The 26,527-nt window shown below is 40.9% G+C and overlaps 3 protein-coding genes across 7 annotated transcripts; 2 read left to right on the forward strand and 1 right to left on the reverse strand.

Moving 5' to 3' along the window:
• Positions 1–83: 83 nt before the first annotated feature.
• LOC109907478 (mitochondrial folate transporter/carrier-like) lies at positions 84–8,449 on the reverse strand. The gene is made up of 7 exons (XM_020505462.2): positions 7,742–8,449; positions 7,336–7,486; positions 4,917–5,002; positions 4,138–4,292; positions 2,115–2,228; positions 1,741–1,886; positions 84–1,458 (listed from the first exon to the last, which is right to left on the reverse strand). The coding sequence occupies exons 1-7, from the start codon at positions 7,959–7,961 to the stop codon at positions 1,335–1,337; spliced, it is 996 nt and encodes a 331-aa protein (XP_020361051.1). The 5' UTR covers positions 7,962–8,449; the 3' UTR covers positions 84–1,334.
• Positions 8,450–8,485: 36 nt separating this feature from the next.
• Positions 8,486–11,612, forward strand: LOC109901671 (tRNA selenocysteine 1-associated protein 1). 2 transcript variants are annotated; one of them, XM_020497662.2, is made up of 7 exons: positions 8,486–8,616; positions 9,035–9,132; positions 9,298–9,397; positions 9,606–9,658; positions 9,918–10,071; positions 10,162–10,195; positions 10,369–11,612. In XM_020497662.2, exons 1-7 carry the CDS (start codon positions 8,593–8,595, stop codon positions 10,512–10,514), a joined length of 609 nt encoding a protein of 202 aa, XP_020353251.1. In that variant the 5' UTR covers positions 8,486–8,592; the 3' UTR covers positions 10,515–11,612. The 2 variants fall into 2 exon arrangements, with proteins under 2 accessions (XP_020353251.1, XP_031643189.1); XM_031787329.1 differs by having other exon boundaries at positions 8,511–8,611.
• Positions 11,613–14,185: 2,573 nt separating this feature from the next.
• On the forward strand, positions 14,186–22,324 carry LOC109901682 (syntaxin-12). Of its 4 annotated transcripts, none has more exons than XM_031787356.1 (10): positions 14,186–14,321; positions 15,298–15,452; positions 15,901–15,970; positions 18,116–18,209; positions 18,619–18,756; positions 18,914–18,957; positions 19,089–19,200; positions 19,623–19,695; positions 19,855–19,937; positions 21,680–22,324. In XM_031787356.1, exons 2-10 carry the CDS (start codon positions 15,353–15,355, stop codon positions 21,770–21,772), a joined length of 807 nt encoding a protein of 268 aa, XP_031643216.1. In that variant the 5' UTR covers positions 14,186–14,321; positions 15,298–15,352; the 3' UTR covers positions 21,773–22,324. The 4 variants fall into 4 exon arrangements, with proteins under 4 accessions (XP_031643216.1, XP_031643201.1, XP_031643210.1 ...); XM_031787341.1 differs by having other exon boundaries at positions 14,219–14,321; positions 18,911–18,957; XM_031787350.1 differs by having other exon boundaries at positions 14,226–14,321; positions 15,316–15,452; positions 18,911–18,957.
• Positions 22,325–26,527: the final 4,203 nt, after the last annotated feature.

Below are 26,527 nucleotides of genomic sequence, written 5' to 3' on the forward strand. Positions count from 1 at the left end.
TTCCTATCAGATAAGAACATTCTTTGAAAATGGCTTTGTTGTTACGCTCCTCGTTTGAATGAGGAGACCAAGGTGCAGCGTGGTAAGCGAACATCTTACTTTTATTAAAATGAACACCGAAAAACAACAAAATACAAAACGAACATAAAGTTCTGCAGGCTACACAGCAACTATACAAAAATCAAGATCCCACAAACTAAAGGTGGAAAAAAGGCTGCCTAAGTATGATCTCCAATCAGAGACAATGATAGACAGCTGCCTGATTGGGAACCATACCCAGCCAACAAAGAAATAGAAAAACTAGAATGCCCACCCAAATCACACCCTGACCTAACCAAATAGAGAAATAAAAAGTCTCTCTAAGGTCAGGGCGTGGCATTTGTATGACCAGGTAAAATCATAAAGAAATGCATGTGCTGATCCTTTTTTCCAAATGACACGTGAACACAGAACAGCTGTAAAATTGAATCTGAAACAACAAAAAAGCTAACAAATACAAAAGCAACATAAAGGTTGAAACTTGAATAGAATATTTTACCTGAAAGAAATGGACTAATGCCAATTCAACACTGATATTTCAGATGAAGACTTCTGAAATTAACAATATTTCAAAGATGTTGAACAGTGCAATCAGTCTCTGTGATCATTTCCTGTGACATAATCAACATGAAGGTTTACATGCACTACAGTATGATGCCAATAAGTTAAATTAAAACAAATTGGGGGTACATTAGTACCTCCAGTGAGGTCTGCTCTTCTGTGATGCATCCAAGAGACAGAGACCAGTCTTTAATTACCAGCATTGTCAACATCATGTCTCTGAGAATGCCAAACCTCAAATGTATACGATAGACGCGAGTCCTGGTTTTTCATAGTGGTAATAAGATCTAATTCCACCACATGCTTTAGGAGTTCCTTTATGGTTGTTTTGACTCGGATGCCAGAGGTGTATCCAGGTGATATGTCTGCTCCTGTTGTCCAGTTACCTGCTGTGACAGTTCTGGAGACTTCAGTTGTCCAGTTACCTGCTGTGACAGTTCTGGAGACTTCAGTTATCCAGTTACCTGCTGTGACAGTTCTGGAGACTTCAGTTATCCAGTTACCTGCTGTGACAGTTCTGGAGACTTCAGTTGTCCAGTTACCTGCTGTGACAGTTCTGGAGACTTCAGTTATCCAGTTACCTGCTGTGACAGTTCTGGAGACTTCAGTTGTCCAGTTACCTGCTGTGACAGTTCTGGAGACTTCAGTTCATGGCTTATCTTATCTAGCACCACATACACTGTCTGAGTCCCTTCCTTTTTGTGGTCCTTCCATGGCTGTCTCTTTAGTCCTCCTCACTTCTGGCCCATCAGGAAGCGAGACACGTTCTCATAGACCACGAAGGTGATACAGCAGGCTGGGGTGACACGGATCAGGTTGGGCACCATGCCTTTATAGAACCCTACAGCTCCCTCATTCCTGTGGAGGAGGGGCCAAAAGAAACACAGTAGTCACTATGTGGGAGGGAAAAAAACAGATTGAAATGGCAGCATTGGTATGGGCAAGATTTCTTGTGGCTCTCTGTAGAGTTAGAGTTTGAAGCTGCAGATCTTCGTTGCTTCACACTGTTATGTTACCAAATCCCATGAACATGGTTATATGCACACTTAATAGTCAATTATACCAAGTTTTGGCTAGTTAACCTAAAACTAGCTGTTTTCCCTGTATGTACAGTAAACCAACAGTGTGGTCTTGGCCTACCTCCATGTCCTCCTGACCACATCTAGGACTCCATTGTACTTATTATGCTGGTCCTGCAGGCGAGCCCGCACCACCTGGTAAGGGTATGTGGTAGCCACAGCAAATATTTTGGATAGAGCTGCCATTGTGATGTATTCCAATGCATTCTGGTCAGACGGAGAGAGAGTGGGAAAGACAGAGAGGTTGGAGGAATGATGCCTGAGAGTCACTTCTTTCATAAGCATTACGGTAATTCTTCCAGAAATCCTGCAACACTTAGATGTGGGTTTTCTTTATAAGTACTTTAAAGGTTTATTCCCCATATGGTTGAGTCATTCAAACTAGGTGTGGTTATAGAAGTCTTAATGTTTCCTCACTCTGCAGTCTGCACTCACCAGTTTAGCTTCTGAAGGCATTTTCTTGTATTTGTTGTAGTCTCTCTTCAACTCCTCATAGGCCATGAACTGCAATGCCCCGTGTGACGTGCCAAATAAACCAGGAACATACCCCTGGAGGATTAAACACAGGGGTCATTTATCTGTACCTGACAAATACACTTTGAAATGAAATGTTATATATTATCTTCCAAATCCAATTGATATGATCATGGTATTTAGAATATTGAAAAATACTTACAGCTGATATAAAAACACTAATATCTTGAAAGACAATTTATCCTATCGACTACCCAGGCTGTTCCAATTCCGGTCCTGGAGGTCCGAAACACTTCCTGGTGTCCCAGATCTGAATTAGTCCCCCGAAGTGTTTTAGCCCTAGAGGACTGTCATTGATCAGCCCTGCCATGTGCATGATCTAGTCCTACTAACACTGACTTTGCTGATAACTACTTTATTGAGGAAAAAATTTACTTATTACTATGACTGTGAACAGCTGTGTAAAGTAGTTAAGTAAAAATACTTTAAAGTACAACTTAAGTAGTTTTTGGGGGTATCTGTACTGGTTTGGTGCCGCCTGGTTTGCTTAATATAAGGAATTTGAAATAATTTATACTTTTACTTTTGATACTTAAGTATATTTTAGCAATTACATTTACTTTGATACTTAAGTATATTTTAAACCAGAAACTTAGAATTTTACTCAAGTAGTATTTTAATGGGTGATATTCACTTTTGCTTGAGTCGTTTCCTATTAATGTATCTTTACTTTTACTGAAGTATAATAAATTGGGTACTTTTTCCACCAATGACTGAAATGTTGTTGTCTCACCTAGCTATCTTAAGATGAATGCACTAAATGTATGTCCCTCTGGATAAGAGTGTGCTAAATTGCTGAAATGTAAAATGGAGGTACTGCCCCCTAGTGGTAGTCTATAAAACATGCATTCAAATCTTATGCAACTACAGTACATACTAAAACTTCAATAAAGGCTGCACCCTTGTAACCTTTTGGGTAAACCGACCAAATTCACATAGAAATGTGAGTTATAGGTATGTCAGTCATTGAAAGAAAGTCTAAGAAGTGGTAGATTTGTTCTATGTGGCGATTTCTATGATTCTGGTTCTTAAGTTTTGTTTTTGCCTCTTTTACTTTCGGTTTAGTACACCAGCTTCAAACATCTGAAAAAACAATATGTTTGGGTATGGAAAAGCTATTTCACAGCGGTTTAGATGGTAGAATGATTCTCTACACTACACCATACTTGCTTGTAAAATGAAATGAGGCCAACTATTCGATATTTGAGCAACCAGGAAATGGTGGAACAATTTCTGCATAGTGCATCTTTAATAGCAGGGGTGTTTATTTTCTTTAATCACTGAACACAATCTGTGCTTATTAGAGACAGGTTTCTACTTGAGCCAAGCGGCTATTTCGCTAATGCACACAACTTTTGCACATTGAAAAGTTGAAAAGACTACCACACTGATTATTGTGACCAGTATGACCAGTATAAACAGTATAATAACAAATCCATTGTAGATCAGACTTGCAAAGACAAGACTGCCAAATCATACACCCCAATTTCGCCCATCAGCTCCATGGAGAGCTCCATTTGATCTCGTGTTTTCTTTTTGGTGGCGCCAACAATGACAGAATTAAATAAAAAATGTTGATCATGGGAATATCAGAGCTTTGTCCATGGTAACCTCGTAAACAATTCATTTAGACCCAGTGTTTATTTGAAACAGGCGTTTACTTGCTGAAATGTCTGCCGATGCCCAGCTATTAAAAAGGACAGCTATTTGAGACTTTAATTGAAGTTTCATGGTACATTGCCTAATTTTAGGCTGTGAGGGGTCATAAGGAGAAAACATGTTTACATATGACACCATTCACAAGTCCTGCACATTCACTGGACCTGGACTTGACTTATAAGCAGACAAGAGTCCAAATAAGCTCTATTCAGGATACAGCCATCATACATACAGATGACAAAACCTGGGTTATATTGAGCCTCACCCTGTACAGTCCAGGTATCCCCTCATGCCGGTAGATCTTCACCAGTGCATCCATCATCCCTTTATACTGTTTCCTGGTGGGATCAGCGTTATACTGCAGCACCAGGCGAGTCTTAGTCACCCAGATAGGGTTGGTTAGGGTGAGAGTCAATACACCTGGAGACGGAGGAAACAGAGGTGAGTTTCTGAGCTATCACACACACACACACACAAACATGAATTAAACCAAACTACAAGCTCTATGCTACACTACATGGAGCCTGTGAAGCATGGAGCTGGTGAAGACATCCCTATCTCATTAAGTTGAATTAAAGTCACTTGAGGTTGGTAGAACACGACACAGAGCAGTAGTGTCTTTCTTCTCTTTACCATTGTCTGGTAGTGAGTGCAGTGGATTAGTTTATTCCACTGAACTCTCTAACATGATTAGGGTAAATCACATGACTGTATATAGCCAGGAAAATAATAAAATGTCAGCAAATTGACCAGTGACTGTATACATATGTACTTTTTCCTTAGTCAGAGTCAAATATTTTGTTCCAACCAGTCAGTCTGATTCAACTAATCAAAGTCTGGACTAGAGGAGCAGACTATGATATGTTATTTAGCTGTGTAACGGTAACTGTTTGATTGGAATGAAAGCATGGACTGACCCACACTGGTCCTATGCTGATAGATCAAACAGTGTTGACCTTGGAAGTTATGGTTCTAGACATCGTATTGACCTCACGCCACCACCAGTGTGTGTGTGTCTGGGGTCTAGACAAAGGCAGTACTAACCTGCTTGGGCGGCTGACAGCAGGTGTTCTGTGGCACTCAGTTCAGACTGACGCCCTTCCTTAGTGTATGCCTTGATGGCATTGTAACTGTGGGGGAAGTTAACACAGACAGTACAGAAAATTAATTGGACACTTCAATAGACAAATCCCTAAGCTACCATTGCTATTTAAAAGTGCTATTGTCAACAGTCATGTTAAGTTATGAGTTCATATTTGATTGGATAGATCAGAGTTTCAAACTGGGCTACAGGATATCTTCAAAAAAAATGGGGGGGGGGGGTGTTCATGTGAAAAATAATTATATTATGAAATCACTAACTGCAACAGAATACCATCGTGGATACAATTTTTATGACTCTGTGTCCAGTATGAAGGAAGTTAGAGGTAGTTTCACAAGCCAATGCCAACTAGAGTTAGCGTAATGACTTGAAGTCTACATGAACCGTTCCTGATCAACCGACTCAGGGGAAGTCTCGAACTACCACTTTAATATAGAGGAAATTACAGTCATTGGAGCTAATTACAGGGATTTTGCTGTATAGGAAATTCTTAGGCAGGCCGTGGTCATTTTCAGGACAGAAAAACTGTTTCAGTGTCAACTTAAACAACCAAAACCAGATAGAAAGCATGCTATATATACAAAGTACAAAAGTTTGGACACACCTACTCACTTATAACAGAATCAATAGGCATGTGCCCTGAATGCGATATAAAAAAAAATAATAATTGATTCTCCGACTGTCTAGCTATTATTTGACTGTTAGTACTCAAATATGGTATTATTAAAAATATATACAGTACCAGTCAAAAGTTTGGACACACCTACTAATTTTCTAAATTGTATAATAATAGTGAATACATCAAAACTATGAAATAACACATATGGAATCATGTACTGTAGTAACCAAAAACAGTGTTGAACAATTAAAAATATATTTTATCTTTGAGATTCTTCAAATTAGCCACCCTTGGCCTTGATGACAGCTTTGCACACTTTTGGGATTCTCTCAACCAACTTCATGAGGAATGCTTTTCCAACAGTCTTGAAGGAGTTCCAACATATGCTGAGCACTTGTTGGCTGTTTTTCCATAACTCTGCGGTCCAACTCATCCCAAACAACCTCAACTGGGTTGAGGTCGGGTGATTGTGAAGGCCAGGTCATCTGATGCAGCACTCCATCACTCTTCTTCTCAGTCAAATAGCCCTTAAACAGCCTGGAGGTGTGTTGGGTCATTGTCCTGTTGAAAAACAAATAATAGTCCCACTATGCGCAAACCAGATGGGATGGCGTATCGCTGCAGAATGCTGTGGTAGCCATGCTGGTTAAGTGTGCCTTGAATTCTAAATAAATCAGTGTCACCAGCAAAGCACCCCCACACCATAACACCTCTCCCTACATGAATCACGGTGGGAACCACATGCGGAGATCATCCGTTCACCTACTCTGCGTCTCACAAAGATACGGAGGTTGGAACCAAAAATCTAAAATTTGGACTCATCAGACCAAAGGACAGATTTCCACCGGTCTAATGTCCATTGCTCGTGTTTCTTGGCCCAAGCAAGTCTCTTCTTCTTATTTGTGTCCTTTAGTAGTGGTTTCTTTGCAGGAATTCTACCATGAAGGCCTGATTCACGCAGTCTCCTCTGAACAGTGGATGTTGAGATGTGCCTGTTACTTGAACTCTGTGAAGCACATATTATTTGGGTTGCAATCTGAGGTGCAGATAATGCTAATTAACTTATCCTCTGCAGTAGAGGTAATTCTGGGTTTCATCATAGCACTTGATGGTTTTTGCGACTGCACTTGAAGAAACTTTCAAAGTGCTTGACACTATCAGGATTCACTGACCTTCATGTCTTAAAGTAATGATGGACTGTTGTTTCTCTTTGCTTATTTGAGCTGGTCATGCTATAATATGCACTTGGTCTTTTACCAAATAGGGCTATCTTCTGTATACCACCCCTAACTTGTCACAACACAACTGATTGGCTTAAATGCATTAAGAAGGAAAGAAATTCCACAACTTAACTTTTAACAAGGCACACTTGTTAATTGAAATTCATTCCAGGTGACTACCTCATGAAGGTGGTTGAGAGAATGACAAGAGTGTGCAAAGCGGTCATCAAGGCAAAGGATGGCTACTTTGAAGAATCTCAAATATAAAATATATTTTGATTGTTTAACACTTGTTTGGTTACTATATGATTTCATGGGTGTTATTTCAGAGTTTTGATGTCTTCACTATTATTCTACAATATTGTCGCCTTGAAGTAAAAAAACATCAACCTGGGATTGACTACTGAAATAAAAAATAACTGTCAGCTGATGCTTGCATGTTGTCATGTCATCTAGCGTAATATTGTAAAGTTATTATCCCAGAGAAAGTAGACCAGTGTCACTTCTTCTGGTTATACATACAAGAAAAAGTAGAGTCCCCATGATGCCCCAGCACCCCAGATGTTTGGGGTGACTCCTTGGTAGAGTCCTCGGACCCCCTCCTGCTGCCACACATTTTTCAAACAATGGATAATGCCATTATATTTAGGTCTCAAGTCCAGTCCATCACTCACTGCAGGAAAAAGACAAGGCAGGGGAAAACATACACTGTCAGAGTCAACAGAACATCAACTGTCCATTCAAGTTATAGCCAGGTAGCTAGCTACTCCTATGTTATTACCATGTGCCGATTGCATCATTTGCAGGTTCCCAATCGTACACCTGTCAAATGTAGAAGTTAGCTAGCTGCTGCAAATCGTTTTCAGTCCGGACAAATAAACACCTTGTAACTAAGAGTTTTAGAACCACACATTGACCAATACGTTACCTGCAAATCTGATTTTGACTAGGTCAAGAGGGTGCAGCACTAGTGTTGACACGACTCCTCCACTGAGTCCTGCAACCAAATTCTCTATTTTGACATGGCTGTAGACTTGCTGGATATGTCCAGTTATGGAGAAAGGTGTGCTACTTCCAGGGGATTCCGAAGAACCAGGAGCAGGAAGTCCTGTTGCAGCTGTCTCTTGATTTGAAGCAACAGGACTCATGTTTAGCTAGTTATTCTGTGAATTTAGCTAGAAGTTAACATCTACTACTTAATTCTTCAGATGTTATTCAACAGAACGCGCACGTGATCATGCTACAGTAAAATCTAATCCCGGAATCCAAAAAGGCACATACTTGAAATAACCACATCATATTTTAAAACGTTTTAGTGACCCACGTTTTTGTCATGTGGGCAAGCTACCTTTCTGTCTGGCACGACCTTTCCAATGACTCGTTCGCAGCAGTTACGCCGCGTTCAAACCAACTGGAGGTATCCGACTTCAGTAAGTTCAAGACAACTGGGAACGAGCTCCGCCTGATAAAAATCGTTTTGAATCGTCATCCAACTCGGAATTCCAAGCCGGGAACTCGGGTCCCTTACTTGAACTCCGACTTTCCAATTTGAAGATGATTGCCGCTATTTCAGAGTTCCCAGTTGTCTTGAACGCACCAAGATCACCAAAACGTTTTAGGAAATGTGACGCAATGTGGAGGACTTTACTATCCCATAATGCAACAGTGAACGGCACACCCCCAACCACCAGCCACAAATCCTCTAGATGGCAGTCTGTAGATTTACCACAGTGTGTTATGAAGCTCCACTTACGTTGGTGATCTGAAATTGTAAACAACATGAGTTGCTTATGGATGGGTAATGTAAGTCCTGATATGTTATTATAATAACGTTGCATGCATAGAAAACTATCATTAGCATATCCTAGCTCTTGTGTGACTCCCACTTTAGTATGGCTAGTGTTACCAACCCTCAGTGCTACCACCATGCGAGCAACTAGCTCGTTAGCTAATAGAAGCACCCTCAGGCATTTTCATTATTTGGCCAACGTTAACTAGTTCTTGCTCACTGACAAGCCCTAAAGAGCCCTCTAGTCTCATGAAGCCTGTCATTTCCAGGTGATAAAGATCACCAAGTCAGTGACCCTGAAAGTTTGAGAATATGTTCAGTTGAATGTAGCTAGCTAGCTACATTAAGTTACAGGGTGTAGGAAACTTACAGTAGCTAGCTAGAGTATATGTTTTCTGTTCAACTTAAGTGTTTTTCTCTCATCCCCTGTAGCTAGAGCCTTACATGGATGAGAAGTTCATCTCTCGTGCATTCGCCACCATGGGAGAGCTTGTGGTGGGGGTGAGAATCATCCGGAACAAAATGAACTGGTAAGACGGGAGAACATTAGGCTACTGCAATAGAAGGGTTATTTTTTTTGTCTTTGGGAATGTCTAATAGCCACTGTATATTACTATCACTATTCAACAACAGAAGAAATTGCACAAACACGACACGTACATGTATGTGTTTTGGTCCTTCTCCACTTTGTGTAGGGGTGCGGCAGGCTATTGCTTTGTTGAGCTGGCGGACGAGGCCACTGCTGAGAGGTGTCTCAGGAAAGTCAACGGAAAGCCTCTCCCTGGAGCCACACCGGTACAGGGCCACACACACACAGCTCTTAATGATTCCACATTGATTTCCAATCTCGAATTGACCCATACCTCCTTCACCTATCTCAGGCACTCTGAGAAGATTGGATATGTATAGGGCATATGGTGAACTCTTGATATACCCATTAACTTTATTAGAGATAAATAACGTCTGGAATAATCCATTCTGAACAAAACTCTCTTCTCTCCAGCCGAAGAGGTTCAAACTAAACCGCGCCACGTACGGAAGGCAAGAAGAGAACAGGTATGTACTGCATGCCTCTGAACTTACTTTGTCCAGGGACTAACAGCCTCCTTTCATACAGTAGAGAAGGTAGTTGTGTGTAGATGAAAGAAGGCACTTTTACTCCATTCGTTTGGTATGTTCAAGTTGTCTCCCATCACGGATGTAGGAAATATCCCAAATAATCCACGCTTTTCATTCATTACTCATTATAAATAGCATATTGATTTTTAATAAATATTATGTTTATTCATAAAGGTTTTCTTTCCTGTATAAACAGAGGTGGTTACTCAGACAACAGGTACAATCAGCCATACTCATACAACAACAGCCAGTACTACCAACAGTACCCTGACTACTACAACTGGGGCTATGACCAGAACACGGGCAGCTACGGAGGTTACAACTACAACCACTATGACTATAGCAATCAGGTGTGTTCTCCCACCCCCTCTACTCTATCGCTCTTTACATATACATAAGCGGTACTATGTTGTGAGGAAAGATCTGTCTCTTTGTTTTAGGGTTATGGGGAGACTGAAGATGATGGATTGGAGTGTGAGTGCTCTGTTTTCTTTAATTTCTCATTATTCAAAAAAGCGGCTTAAGTATTTGACACTATTTGACATAATGTATTGAACCCAGGCCAGGAGTATAGCCTACAAACTGTCCAGTCTGTCTGATCTTCATGGCTCTCGTGCTGTGCCCCTTTGTCTGTGTTCCTTCTGCAGACCCCATGGTGGCACTGGATGTGGTGGCAGCCAACAGGCAGTACATGGAGGAGAGTGAGGAGCTGTATGATGCCCTCACAGACTGCCACTGGCCTGCCCTGGAGCCTCCTGGTCCTACTGCTGCTGCCCCATCCAAGGCACAGTAGAGCTAGCAGACCCCCTGGTCGACAGACAGCAACAGTCAGACTCTCTCAACCTCTCGATGTGGATTGTTTGGAACAGCCCAGTGTGAAGGTTCAAAGGGTAAAGGCATCTCGTCCTGCCTGCCAAGAGTAGCTGGTCTTCAGTGTCTCGTACACTTGCAATGGGCTAAGCTAAGCGAACAGACCACAGTGTATGATTCGTGTGAACCCAGCTCCAGTGACTGAAAGGATGCCCCCCTCATGTTTGAATGTTTATTTTTATTGCTCACCCCCACTCATTTTTGGGGGGTTATTGGGCACTGGTTTGGTTCCAATTGCCCAATGAACAGGCTTGTTTCGGTGCTTGATGTCTTCGTAATCATATCTTCAAGGACCGCGGTGCTAGTTTGAGCCTGTCTTTTCCCTCCCTCACATAGCTACCTTTTTCATATTTATTGTCCACACTGGAAAATAGAATAAGATTGAAATATAATCCCTATTCGACACCCTATTCTACCTATTGATTATCTATCTAGGGTCACTTGCTTCTTATTGTGGAGTGGAAGACTGTGTAGTGGGTGTTTTAAACCTTTCTCCTCCACGTTATAATTTGAAAGCTGTGGTACAGACAGAATAGTTTATTCTGCTTTATGTAAATACTCGTCAACAGAAGACAATGTGGAAGTGCGTGTATTCACTTTATAATATCTTACATGAATAATACGTTATAAATGCTTAATAAATTAATATAAATGCTTTTACATTTAACATAATGAAATACTTTAATAAATAGGTTATGAATGCTTATTCTTCAGAGTTATTATAAGTGTAACTGTTTCATCGATGTCAAATGCGATGTCCTGTATAGCAGGATATGATGGTATTCTTTATGGCTAGTCTACAGATCGCCTCATATTACTGTAGTAGAAATACAGTATCAGATCAGCTTGTTCAGTGATAATAGCTCCAAGAACACATCCTGACTGCAGCAAAGAATATCAGTATCTACAAGCTCACATCACCAGTGTTCATATTTCTTGCTTTTGACGATAAATACTTGTGACATTGATGCTCTGAGACCGACATGTATTAAAATGTGGAAAAACCTAATTCCGAAACACACTTCAAGGCCCTAAAATAATCTGTTACTCTATTTTGAAAAGATTAACTACAAACCTGCTCTTGTAATAACAAGAGTAGAGAAGCACAAAAACTATGATATATGTATTTGCTCCATGCACTTGAAAATCCATCTTTTACTAGTTTAAATTCACCAGATGCCCAGTAATTAATTGAGGGGAAAGTATTCCTTCCTAGAATCCTCAATTATAGGCTGGAATCAGAATCCTGAAACAATAGTAAAACAGCCATTCAGTTTGCATCTGGCTACCTCAATCATTCCACACACCCAGCACCAGAGAGAGAGTCTATCATTGCAGACTGTTCTCATAGACTCAATGTAACATATTATACGTATGTCCAGAACACTAAAATTAGTATGTTATGTTTAGTTTGGTATGCTTACATAGAAGGTTTCTTATGGCAAAAACAAAAGTAGGTTGGTCAGTCGGTTGGAATGGGTGGGTGGATCATGTGAACGACTTAACACCCCAAAGGTTGCGAGTTCGAATATCATTATGGACAATTTTTACATTTTTAGCTGATTAGCAACTTAGCAACTACTTAGCATGTTAGCTAACCCTTCCCCCAACCCTAACCCTTTTACTTAACCCTTCCCCTAACCTTAATCCTTTTAGCTAACCCTTCTCCAAACCTTAACCCCTAGAGCTAGTTAACATTAGCGTTAGCCACCTAGCTAACGTTAGCCACAACCAATTGGAATTTGTAACATATACGTTTTGCAAATTTGTAACATATTGTACGTTTTTCAATTGGTAACATACGAACTGGATGATGGACATCAACAAATGAATACATACCATATGAAACGTAACATATACTAAATCAGTGGTCACCAAACAGTCGATCTCCAAGGCATTCCTAGTCGATCACCAAACATTTATGTAAAAAAAAACAACGATAAAGCCTTGCGTTCCTATTTTTTGTTTTGCGCTGTTGCCCTAGCACCGGGAAGGCAAAGTGTTCCCATGTTTAACCATTTCATGTGTCTGAAGGTAGAACTCCACCTACCCGGCAGGCCCAGAGAACAACTCAAGTGCATCTATAGGCCTACAGCTGGCCAAAGAGATCGCTCAGATGACTGTGTCTGCACAGTTCCTCGAGCCATAGACGGGAAAAAATAAGCATAAAACGCACAGCAAAGTTGATACTGAGATTTAAAAACTTTTAAGACCATGCCTAGAGAGAGAAAACGGATACAGCAAAGAGCTACTGTTTTTATGTGTAAGTTCATGTTTAAGTTGTTATTCAGCACTGTTAACACTTTGTTCAAAACCGCTATAAGCCATTAAATGTGCATTCTCCCTACTTCCAAACGCTACAAACAGTACCGTAGCTGCAATGAATGAGTATAGCGAAGTGTTCCGATCAACTTGTCTCTTTTAATATCAAGGACTATTTCACTTTCTCTGAACATAGGAGTAACAACATGAATTGGTGCATGAGGCAGAAATAATGGAGTGTGACTTGAGTTCCGCCATCAGCTGGAAGACTGTCCTCTTTTCTCAGCAGTGGGAAGGAAGGTGGAGTGACAATGAGTCGGGTGAGAGGCAGTCTCACCGCTGGTCCCTCCCTCCCCTCAGACTGACCATCAGATGTAGGTCGAAAAATATATATATTATCGTTCTACCCCTGAACAAGGCAGTTAACCCACTGCTCCTAGGCCGTCATTGTAAATAAGAATGTGTTCTTAACTGACTTGCCTAGTTAAATAAGGTTAAATAAAAATGATGCTCACTTAGCAGTGCTTCACGAGTAATACAACAAATTATCTATTACCAGTGTGATCATCTACCAGTTTTTTTCCCTAAATGGTCTGAGAAGAACAACATTGGCAGGGTATTTCCAGCATAACCAATACGCAGTGATAATGTATTGGGCCTATAGCCTACTGCACAAACCTCATTGCTACAGTACTGTTTTTAATTGGTTAATGTTGCATAGGCTTACGTTTTTTAAGTCGTGATTTAAAAAGTCAGTGGTAGATCTCAGCTTTCATTTTGACTAAATGGAATGTCACGGATTTATGTACCGAATAATACGAAATGCTCTGAGACCATGTTGCAACATTTTACCCACTCAATCTGTTCATGTCCTACTAATGGGCCTGACACCGGCTGGTCATGTGAGTGCAGCTCAGTGCAGCAGCCTTTGGGATCCATTATAAGAAGCAGTGTGAAAGTCATGGGACAGGCACAGGGCAGCCTACTACTGCTGGTCTCTATTAAACCAAAAGGCTTAGTTATTCTATCGTTAGTTATGTTGACCTAGATTTTAGGACTGACTGACGGATGTTGCTCATAGTGGCTTGATAATAATGAACCTGCAGATTGAGTTGCACTCCAATCATATCCCAACGCTCATATCAGAGATACGAATCTGTCATCAACAGAGAAAGTAGCCTATAATCTAACATAAACAAATCAGAATTCATAAAATGAGTTACTTTTCTATCGGGATACATTTGACCCGAAGTGGCTATTTTACTTATGTAGTACAGATCTAGTATGTTGTTTCAATTGATGAGTTTTTGTCTGCTGCCTCAGAATATGAGCAGAGTAGCGACTTTGACACAATGACATGCGCACGCTGAAATACTGTGACGTCGCATTATGGGCTCGGTCTTAAAGAAATCTCATAACACAGAGACATACACTGGAAACGACGCGTTATACTGCAATCCCATTGAAAGTAAGGGTTTTATCATACTATTGTATCAATAATTTTACAGATGTAAGTAGAAAACATATTTATATTGATTGTCTACACTGGTAAAACCACCCAGAAAGTAGGCTACGTTGCGACTGCCAGTGCCCCTAACTGTCAGTGATTCAACTGGATAGGCTACGTTGTATCTACCGCGTTCAACACATAATATGGAACTGGTTACAATTGTTTCTAACCCAATGCAAAGTGTAGCTGTTTTCTTAATTAAGTTGAATTGCTTGTCTTCCGCCTTTTAATTATGCTAGTGGCCTATAGGCTATACAACCCATTGAACCCAATAGCCTATATGAGCATGTCAGACTGACTGAGGGCTCTCTATAAAACATGTTGAATGTTATTCCGGCTTGTCGCTGTCACTTTATATTTTTTTGCCGAGATTTCAGATGTTATGGTTGAATAATAGTGTTAGACCGAGGCTATTCTTAAATAGTCATTCATGTTCAATTGGGCTATACTATAACCTACAATCATGAAATGAGCAGCTCACAGTCTAATTAATAATCAGTTAACATGATAACAACGTGACCTCATATCTTGGTCATGGTTGATCCGCTGAATACAATTTCTGGGATATTTTTTTGCAATAGTAGACTACTGTTATCTGGGCCATTATAATGAAGTAGAGTGCCAAATAGACTGGTATTTTTGTTATGTGCACATGGATAGCCAGCCTACAGTCGGCTCGGGTGCCTGCCGAACCTTCGCTCCGATTGTAAACAACCTGCGTTCATGACGAAATGTGGCCTAGCCTATGCGGCAATGTGCACTGTAAGTTGTCTATATATTATAGCCCACCCATGTGGTCAGATGGAGGATAAACCACAACTATTTTTCCTTTCAAGCCTTACTCTTATGTAGCTTCAAGTGATTCTATTATATGTACTCTGATAATGGTGCTTGCTTGAATATTTGAAGGCTGCTATATGTGACTGTATGACAGGTGTGTCCAACAATTCAGTTCCCACTACGGAGTGTGACAGACGCCAGGAGCAAGGATGTCATACGGGAGAACAGACAGCTACCACTCGCAGCCGCGAGACTTCAGCAACCTCACGCAGACATGCAGTGTCAACATCCAGAAAATCACACAGAACAGTGAGTGGTGAAATGAACAAGACAGTGACAGAACCCAGTGTTTTACTGCTGCAAGCGACACCTTGTTGCAATGCACATTTCCCTATATGGTATATTAAAGTAGGCACATTCTATTCTATAACCTACCCTAACACCAGAACACTCACACTTTGGACAATTTACTATCACAAATAAGTCTAGGAGGCTTGATGTTTTGGGTCTATTTGTGTCTTCCACCTACTTCTGATCTCCTCTCTGAAATGAACTAGTATGAGGCAGAGATGTCTGAAGTCAAGAAGAGGACCTTCTGAGACAATAATAGCCTGAGTATGCCTACAGTATATAGTGCTCTATTTAGAGCGAGAGAGAGAAAGAGGGATAAAGAGAGAGAATAGTTGTTCTATCCTGCTTTCTCAGTTCCTCCTTCTCTTAGTTCAGCTCACTTCACAGTGTTTGTTTTGCTATACAGCTGGGCAGATCAAAAACATGCTGTACCAGATGGGGACGAGGCAAGAGACCCCAGAGCTGCAGGACAGACTGTGAGTACTACTGACACTACTGCTGACTACTCCTACAGTTAGTATTTTCCGCCACTGATGGGGACAGCAAGAGCATAACTAATGAAATATATACAGTTGAATTTGGAAGTTTACATACACTTAGGTTGTAGTTATTGAAACTCTTTTTCAACCACTCCACAAATTTCATGTTAACAAACCAGAGTTTTGGCAAGTCGGTCAGGACATCTACTTTGTGCATGACACAAGTAATTTTTCCAACGATTGTTTACAGACAGATTATTTCACTTATAATTCACTGTATCACAATTCCAGTGGGTCAGAAGTTTACATACACTAAGTTGACTGGGCCTTTTAAACAGCTTGGAAAATTCCATAAAATGATGTCATGGCTTTAGAAGCTTCTGATAGGCTAATTGACATCATTTGAGTCAATTGGAGGTGTACCTGTCGATGTATTTCAAGGACTACCTTCAAACTCAGTGCCTCTTTGCTTGACATCATGGGAAAATCAAAAGAAATCAGCCAAGACCTCAGAAAAAAATTGTAGACCTCCACATGTCTGGTTCATCCTTGGGAGCAATTTCCAAACGCCTGAAGGTACCACGTTTATCTGTACAGACAATAGCATGCAAGTATAAACACGATGGGACCACGCAGCCGTCATACCGCTCAGGAAGGAGACGCGTTCTGTCTCCTAGAGATGAATGTGCTTTGGTGCGAAAAGTGCAAATCAATCCCAGAACAACAGCAAAGGACCTTGTGAAGACGCTGGAGGAAACAGGTAGAGAAGTATCTATATCCATAGTAAAACGAGTCCTATTTCAACATAACCTGAAAGGCCGCTCAGCAAGGAAGAAGACACTGCTCCAAAACCGCCATAAAAAAGCCAAACTACGGTTTGCAACTGCACGTGGAGACAAAGATCCCACTTTTTGGAGAAATGTCCTCTGGTCTGATGAAACAAAAATAGAACTGTTTGGCCATAATGGCCAAAGGGGGAGGCTTGCAAGCCGAAGAACAAGATCCCAACCGTGAAGCACGGGGGTGGCAGCATCATTTTGTGGGGGTGGTTTGCTGCAGGAGGGACTGGTGCACTTCACAAAATAGATGGCATCATGAGAAAAGGGGAAAATAATGTGGCTATATTGAAGCACCATCTCAAGACATCAGTCAGGAAGTTAAAGCTTGGTCGTAAATGGGTCTTCCAAATGGACAATGACCCTGTCACGACTCCTACCGAAGGTGGCTTCCCCTCCCCGTTCAGGTGGCGGTCGTCGTCGCCAGCCTACTAGCTGCCACTGATTATTTCCTCCCCCTCCTTGTCTGTTTTTATTGGTTACACCTGTTATGCATTGTGGTGATTAGTTGGGCTTTATTAGTTTCTTTGTGCATGATTGTTTGTGTAACATTTGTGTATGTTGGAGTCGAACGTGTTTGTTCCTGTTCGTGGGTTTTTGCTGGACTGTTTTAGTCCCCGTGTTTGGGGCATTTGTTTTTTAGCACCCAGTGTTTCGTGGGGTGGCCTATGTTCGCCGTGTGAGCATTAAAGAGCACTACCTTGAATTCTCTGTTTCCTGCACCTGACTTCACACCCACGACACCCAGATCGTTACAGACCCCAAGCATACTTCCAAAGTTGTGGCAAAATGGCTTAAGGACAACAAAGTCAAGGTATTGGAGTGGCCATCACAAAGACCTGACCTCAATCCTATAGAAAATGTGTGGGCAGAACTGAAAAGGCATGTGCCGAGCAAGGAGGCCTACAAACCAGACTCTGTTACACCAGCTCTGTCAGGAGGGATGGGCCAAAATTCAACCAACTTATTGTGGGAAGCTTGTGGAGGCTACCCGAAATGTTTGACCCAAGTTAAACAATTTTAAGGCAATGCTACCAAATACTAATTGAGTGTATGTAGACTTCTGACCCACTGGGAATGTAATGAAAGACATTAAAGCTGAAAAAAATAATTCACTCTACTATTATTCTGACATTTCACATTTTAAAAATAAAGTGGTGATCCTAACTGACCTAAGACCGGGACTTTTTACTCGGATTAAATCTCAGGAATTGTAAAAAAAAAAAAAAAAGGTATTTGGCTAAGGTGTATGTAAACTTCCGACTTCAACTGTATGTATGTGTGATGGTGTGTTTGCTACTCACAGCCAACAGGTACAGCACTACACCAACCAGCTGGCCAAAGAGACCAACAGACACCTGAAAGATCTGGGCTCCCTGCCTCTCCCCCCCTCTGAACAGGTTAGTGGAAGTTATATGAATAGATACTATATATTTTTTATAGTTCTTTGGAAGAATTCCACATCTATGAACTGGTCCCAGATCTGTTTGTGTAAGCATATCTGGGACCAGGCTACATCAAAGTCCTACTAATGCTAACATTTTAACTAACTGTATGTCGATATTCTTGTGTTCTGTTTCCTGATACAGTATATCATCTTATCTAACAACCCAAATGTGTAAATCATATCTAACTCTGGCGAGGACATCTCACTATACAGTATATCCTACTGAATCTATTCTATTCTGCTCTGCTCTACTCTATTCTATTTTACTGTACTCTACTGTACTCTGCTCTACTTTTCTGTACTCTACTCTACACTACTCTACTCTAATCTACTTTACTGTATTGTGCGATTGATCCTTCCAGAGACAGCAGAAGATCCAGAAGGACCGGCTGATGAATGACTTCTCTGCAGCGCTCAACAACTTCCAGGCTGTCCAGCGACGGGCGGCCGAGAAGGAGAGGGAATCAGTAGCCAGGGCCCGGGCCGGGTCCCGCCTCACAGTAAACACCCTGCTTTCTCATAGGCCTAGAATTAGCCATCTGTCATAGTCACTCACCAATAGTGTTATTAGAAATGCATTGTCATATTACAGACTTATTAGTGTAATGCAATGTGAATGAGAGTGTTTCAATGATGGGTTTGTTTTTATTTCAGCAGCAAGATGAGGGGAACGTCGATGAACAACTTGTTACATTTGAAAAGTAGGTACACAGTTTAGGTAGAATCCTATCAAATATTCTGTTCGAATAAAAATGTTAAGTTGTAACAAAGGTGTGTGTTTGTGTGTGTCTGTGCCCGTTCGTGTGTGTGTTTGGTGTGTGTGTGTGTGTAGAGATGATGATGACTGGAGTCAGAGTCAGACCCAGCAGCTGGAGGAGCCAGAGGTCACAGAGGAGGACCTGGAGGTCATCAAGGAGAGGGAGACCAACATCAGGCAGCTAGAGGTACTCACCCAGCTACCAGCTCCACTCACATTCCATACAGGAATCACAAAGCCACCCTACATTTACATTTTAGTCATTTGGCATATTGTTGAACTCCAAATCAACCCTTTGCCCAAACTCTAGTCAGTGGAGGCTGGTGGGAGGACCTATAGGAGGACGGGCTCTGTGTAATGGCTGGAACGGAATAAATGGAACAGTATCAAACACATCAAACATATGGAAACCACATGTTTGATACCGTTCCATTTATTCCATTCCAGCCATTACACAGAGCCTGTCCTCCTATAGCCTGCCCTTAGCCCCTATTCCCGAGTATAGCCACTCCTGTAAATCTGACAGGATTGGGGTAGGGGGTAGGGTTCGATTTGGACATCAGCCTAACTAACCCTGGTGGTGATTTTCTCCTTCTCCTCTCCGTCCAGTCTGACATCATGGATGTAAACCAGATCTTTAAGGACCTGGCTGTGATGATCCACGACCAGGGAGAGATGATCGGTTAGTACACTTGAAATGGATTTTCTCCCTCTGGTTTGATATCATGCTGGTTCAGAAGGTTGCTGTCTGTGATGGTTTAGAATTCCATCTGATACTGTATCAGTCCTGGCTCCTGTGACCCTGCTCTTCACTGTGTCACCTCTCCTCTCTGTTTCACAGACAGCATTGAGGCTAACGTGGAGAGTGCAGAGGTCCATGTAGACAGAGGGACCGGACAGCTCCAAAGGGCCGCCTACTACCAGGTAGGTCTGTGACAATCATGGAATGACCACCATTATTGTCATAATTGTCATTTTTGTTGAAAAATGTTTGACCTTATAATGCATCTTTGAAAATTAGCTATAGCATACCTAATGAATACTAGTCTAATAAAAAGCATGAGCTGGCGCACACCCAGAGAATTTTTTTAGTGTAGAGGTGCTGACTAACGGAGAATATACCTAATGTTGTTTTTATACCTAATGAATACAACACAGCTTTGGTGATACCCCTGTCGTGTCTTTGGCTATGCCGGATTAAGTGATATGACATGCTATTCTATAAAATCATTTTTCTGTAATTAACATTACCTGATTAAGCTAATCAGGTAGATAATTAACTAGAAAGTCGGGGCACCACAATATAATGTTTATAGAGCTGTTACCTTCTGAATAAACTCTTAAAGACCTAGTAATCTTTTACATCAGTAACAGTCAATATTTAATCGTCACCTTATTTCAGTCTCATCTGAAAGTTGTAAATTCTTGGTTATCTTCATGAACCCTGGCTAACCAGTTGAATCAGCAATACAAAATTTGCTTTAATCATTTATTTACTAAATACCTAAATAATCACACAGAATTACATATAAACAGAATGTATCATATATTGATTACAAACTATGTCATAAAGGAAAACGTCCCTAGTGGACGGAACAGATGTGACACAGAGAGGGGGTTTGGGTTTGAGTGAAAGAGCTGGAAGACTGAGTAACAAAGGGAGAAGCTGTGCTATCGTAAATACAGTATCTTATGCATTCTAAATCCATTTGAAAAAGGAAAATACATAAAATATTTACTCTGAGCTGCGTAGATTGGTCGTAACTCGTAGGCCGGGTTGTCCAGCATGGATATCTGGTCCTCTGAAGACTGTCTAGTGGTGAACTGGAGCGTGGTAGAATGGATACTCTGTCCATCCTCTCCTAGCCCACGTTTAGCGGGCGGAGGGGGTAGCACTTCTTTAGTGAATAAGAGTTCAAAGTTCACACCAAGTGGTCGTACTTTAAGCTCATGCTATATTCTGGCTGGTATAGTCGAAATTCATCCTTCCGCAGTGTAGGTCGTCACCTTCACATTGAAATTCAATGCCAATTGCGTTAGGTTCTTGCTGATGTTGGCTTAGTTCTGTAAGTGGTCTTTGTCCTTTCAACGTCGGGACTGCCAGTCCGCACGTCCTTGGAACAGGAAGTTACATTTTCGTATAGGAGCTTATATAGGATTGGGAGAGAGGGCCGTGTTTCGTAGTTTACAACCAGTGTCTGTTCACATGGGCGGGGCCACTGAGTTGAGCATAGTTTCTTGATGATAAACCAGGGGGGGGGGGGGGGGTCATGACATCCTTGTCTCAAAAACTAAGCTTTCCAAACGTGCCGTTGTGCTTGTAAAATAACTTTACCCTCTTCATGTAATAATGAAAAACTGCTATTGGGTAAACTATTTCTACATGAAAATAAAGTTGAATCCCCCCTCCTAAAACGTATTAAGACCATTCTGACAATAGTTTTGGTTATTGTCCATACTTGTCGGTTACACAATTATACAACGATTGTGTCAGCCCTACTACCAGGTATCAACACCATCACAACATGGGCTGTGTTTGATTTGTAGATAAGTCCGAACACTCTGTTGATGATCAGCGTCATTCATTTAACCAGGCGAGTCAGTTAAGAACAAATGATTAATTCCAGTCACAAATCACGGCCTGTTTGTGCTCCCTCCCCCTGTAGAGGAAGTCCCGTAAGAGGATGTGTATGCTGGCCATGGTGGTGTCTCTGGTGGTCACAGTCCTGGCTATCATCATCTGGCAGGCCATCAAATGAGAGGACAGGAAGAGCACCTGGGAAGGATTTTAATGTTACATCGCACTGACAGCCTAGAATGGCTTCCAATGGAACGTCTGAGTGAATGTGTGTGTGCACCGGCGTGCTTTCAAGCAAGATATAGACAGAGGCGTAATGAATAGATTGTATAAATTCTCTTCCCCATCTATGTATATTATATACTAACTGTTCTAACACAGCCCTGCACTTACTTCCATGTCAGAAATGCAAATCATCTCTGTCATCATTACATACATTACTGTGTTAGAATATCTCTGATCTAATGCAATATTGCACAAGTTTGTATGTATATAAATGCCATGGGTACGGTTTGATATGGTTTATTTTCTGCCTCCCTATTCTCTTCATGCTGTGAATGTCTGATTCTCATCCAGATGTCTTATAGTCTATAGTATTACCACAAGGACATGATCTAATTGAGATAAGGAAGAGTCCTTTGATAGCACACAAACAACAAACAAAATGTTTGTATAATTATTATGATTATTATTATGCTCACTTTCATTAATAAAATCAACTGTGCAAAGAGTCCCGACTGTGTCACGCAGGGCTATGTACGTTCCACAAGATGGCACTGTTATACCGGTATTATGAGGTAAACTTAAAAGGTTACACAAGAACCATGTAGTCTACCATGCTTTTATTTAGCTATTTAACAAGTCAAGATATACTAAAGAGCGTAGTAGTCTTGCAATTTTGCAGTGGTATTGATGATGTGTGGTAGGTTGGTTAACATATTGGTACCTTAATAAAACATGTTTACCATATGTTTATAAGACACTGTCCTGCTAAATATGCACAAGCTTAGAGATCATTTCCCATGGTACTGTCATGGGGATTTGAAGCGGTGATGATGGTTATTGTGGAGGCTGTCATGCTCGACTCACACCTCTCCCTTGTGATTAGTGTGCTAGCCTAGTTTACCCCTGCTCCAGGTCTATTACCTACGGGTGTTGCCTTTCCAGGTCTTGTCCCAATCCTAGTGCCCTGCTGATTCCAGCTGTGGCACCAGCCTTACAGTCAATGGTCTCCAGGGTGGGGGATAATAAAAACCACTCAGCAAGACAGCTAACTCAGGGGATAGGGTGACCAATAGTTCCCCAGACTCTCCTAGGACTGTAAGATACATTCTCCACTCGGCAACTGTCATTATTAAAATAATTTTTACACCTACAGGTGCACGCCACAAACCCTTCACCTGTGGACCTGGAGTTACTCCCTGTAATGGAATTACTGTTCCATGAGATGAGAGGTATAGTTACCGTCAGGGTTGGGTAGGTTACTTTCTAAATGTAATCCATTACAGTTACTAGTTACCTGTCCAAAATTGTAATCAGTAACAGAACTTTTGGATTACCCAAACTCAGTAATGTAATCTGATTACATTCCGTTACTTTTAGATGACTTTCCCCTTAAGACGCATTAGAAGAAGACAAAAATGACATCTATTTCAGGATAAATCAATGTTAAAGTTTACATAGCTGGCCATAAATGGATGTTAAATTTAATTTCAAACTGAAAGTAAACTGCCTGTTACTCAGGCCGAGAAGCCAGGATATGCATATAATTGGTAATATTGGATAGAAAACACTTAGAAGTTTGTAGAAATGTTAAAGATAATGTATTAGACTATAACACAATTGATATGGTAGGAGAAAATCCAAAGAAAAACCAACCAGAATTTGTTTTATTTTGAGAGCCCATGATCTTACAATGGAAAGCTATGGGGCATATGCAATTCCAGCTCACAGATTGTAATTCCTATGGCTTCCAATAGATGTCAACAGTCCTTGTTCAAGGTTTCAGGCTTGTTTCTTCCCAAATTAGGAAGAATTTTGAGTTTTGGTACTGGGAGTCAGAGTTGGAAATCGGTCTGTGCACGCGCGAAGAAGAGGACATGCACCTGCTAATTTTACTTTCCTATTGAACATACTTCTTTCCGTATGAAATATTATAGTTTAATTACATTTTAGGGTACCTGGGGATTGGGTAGAAACATATTTTGACTTATTTTAACAAAGTTTAGCGGTAGCTTTTTGGATTCCTTTCTCTCCTGTTGAACGAGTGGATTACTCAAATCGATGAGGCCAACTAAACTGACCTTTTGGGATATAAAGAAGGATTTTATCTAACAAAACAACCATTCATGTTGTGTTGTAGCTGGGACCCTTTGGATTGCAAATCAGAGGAAGATTTTTAGAAAGTAAGTATTTAATCGCTATTTGTGATTTTATGAAGCCTGTGCTGGTTGAAAAATATTTTGATGTGGGCACTGTCCTCAAACAATGCAAGGCATGCATTCGCTGTCAAGCCTATTGTAAATCGGACAATGCAGTTAGATTAACAATCATTTAAGCTTTTAAGCAATATAAGACAGTTGTATGTACCTAGATGTTTAATATCCATAATTTGTATGATTATTTATTTGAATTGTGCGGCCTCCAATTTCACCAGAAGTTGTCACTGGCGGGACGCCTAGCCCTATTTATGGGTTGGTAATGTAGGCTTCTTCTAACCTATTGCTTTCTACTACATATAATAATATGATTAAATTATAGCTTTACATTAAAAACCAAAGTATATCAGAATTCCAGTCATTCCAATGTTATACCCCTTACTCTTCAAGAATAGGACATTGAAATATGGAAGTATAGATTAGCCTAATTGTTTTACCTGAGCATGACCCCCAAACTAAGGACTTATTAGCCAGCCCTACTCTGTTGTTTATGATTTTGTTGTCATGGAGGACTGATCGGGCTCGTTGATTTGAGTTGTTGCAAGAACGCAGTCCCCTGATTTCAAAAACAGTGATTGATAGGCAGCTTAAACCTGTTGAATTCAACCATTGGTTCGATACACATTTAGATTGTGAACAGCCATCCACAACAACCACAATCCATAAGGCTCAAATAGCTACATGAGAGAGCAGCAGTGTGATTCACATCAATGCACTATGTAGATATCAATAATAAGTGAAATCCAAGCGTTTATTCAAATTGGATAATCTTTAGATGCCAACAGCACCATTGGAAGATACAGTTGAAGTTGAAAGTTTACAGACACTAGGTTGGAGTCATTAAAACTCGTTTTTCAACCACTCCACAAATTTGTTAACAAACCAGAGTTTTGGCAAGTCGGTCAGGACATCTACTTTGTGCATGACACAATTAATTTTCCCAACAATTGTTTACAGACAGATTATTTCACTTCTAATTCACTGTATCACAATTCCAGTGGGTCAGAAGTTTACATACACTAAGTTGACTGTGCCTTTAAACAGCTTGGAAAATTCTATAAAATTATGTTATGGCTTTAGAAGCTTCTGATAGGCTAATTGACATAATTTGAGTCAATTGGAGGTGTACCTGTGGATGTATTTCAAGGCCTACCTTCAAACTCAGTGCCTCTTTGCTTGACATCATGGGAAAATCAGACCTCCACAAGTCTGGTTCATCCTTGGGAGCAATTTCCAAATGCCTGAAGGTACCACATTCATCTGTACAGACAATAGCACGCAAGTATAAACACCATGGGACTACGCAGCCGTCATACCACTCAAGAAGGAGACTCGTTCTGTCTCCTAGAGATGAACGTACTTTGGTGCGAAAAGTGCAAATCAATCCCAGAACAACAGCAAAGGATCATGTGAAGATGCTGGAGGAAACAGGTACAAAAGTATCTATATCCACAGTAAAACGAGTCCTATATCGACATAACCTGAAAGGCCACACAGCAAGGAAGGCCACACTGCTCCAAAACCTCCATAAAAAAAGCCAGACTACGGTTTGCAAATGCACATGGGGACAAAGATCCCACTTTTTGGAGAAATGTCCTCTGGTCTGATGAAACAAAAACAGAACTGTTTGGCCATAATGACCATCATTATGTTTGGAGGAAAAAGGGGGAGGCTTGCAAGCCGAAGAACACCATCCCAACTGTGAAGCACGGGGGTGGCAGCATCATGTTGTGGGTGTGCTTTGCTGCAGGAGAGACTGGTGCACTTCACAAAATAGATGGCAAAGTTGTGGCAAAATGGCTTAAGGACAACAAAGTCAAGGTATTGGAGTGGACATCACAACGCCCTGACCTCAATCCTATAGAAAATTTGTGGGCAGAACTGAAAAAGCGTGTGCGAGCAAGGAGGCCTACAAACCTGACTCTTTTACACCATCTCTGTCAGGAGGAATGGGCCAAAATTCACCGAACTTATTGTGGGAAGCTTTGACCCAAGTTAAACGATTTAAAGGCAATGCTACCAAATACTAATTGAGTGTATGTAAACTGGGAATGTGATGAAAGAAATAACAGCTGAAATAAATAATTCTCTCTACCCTTATTCTGACATTTCACAGTCTTAAAATAAAGTGGTGATACTAACTGACCTAAGACAGGGGATTTTTACTTGGATTAAATGTCAGTAATTGTGAAAAACTGAGTTTAAATGTATTTGTCTAAGGTGTATGTAAACTTCCAACTTCAACTGTAGCTGTAGTGCTATAAGTGGTCTTCATCATCAAGAGATTATCTATCTGTCATTCCTCCCCCGCTCTCTGTCTCCGTCACCTGCCACTTTGGCTCAATGGTTTATCAAACCTCTTCTCCTCCCCTTCATCTACACTGATTGGGAAAGATTTGCTAAGTGGAAACAATATGGTGGAAGCTCATCATTAGGCTGGCTTTAACGTGGTCAGATCTTTCAAATCAGTGCAATGAAGGAGAGGAGGCGAGGAGAGA

The sequence above is a fragment of the Oncorhynchus kisutch genome, linkage group LG2 (genome assembly GCF_002021735.2).
Source record: "Oncorhynchus kisutch isolate 150728-3 linkage group LG2, Okis_V2, whole genome shotgun sequence".
In the NCBI taxonomy this organism is placed as follows: Eukaryota; Metazoa; Chordata; class Actinopteri; order Salmoniformes; family Salmonidae; genus Oncorhynchus; species Oncorhynchus kisutch.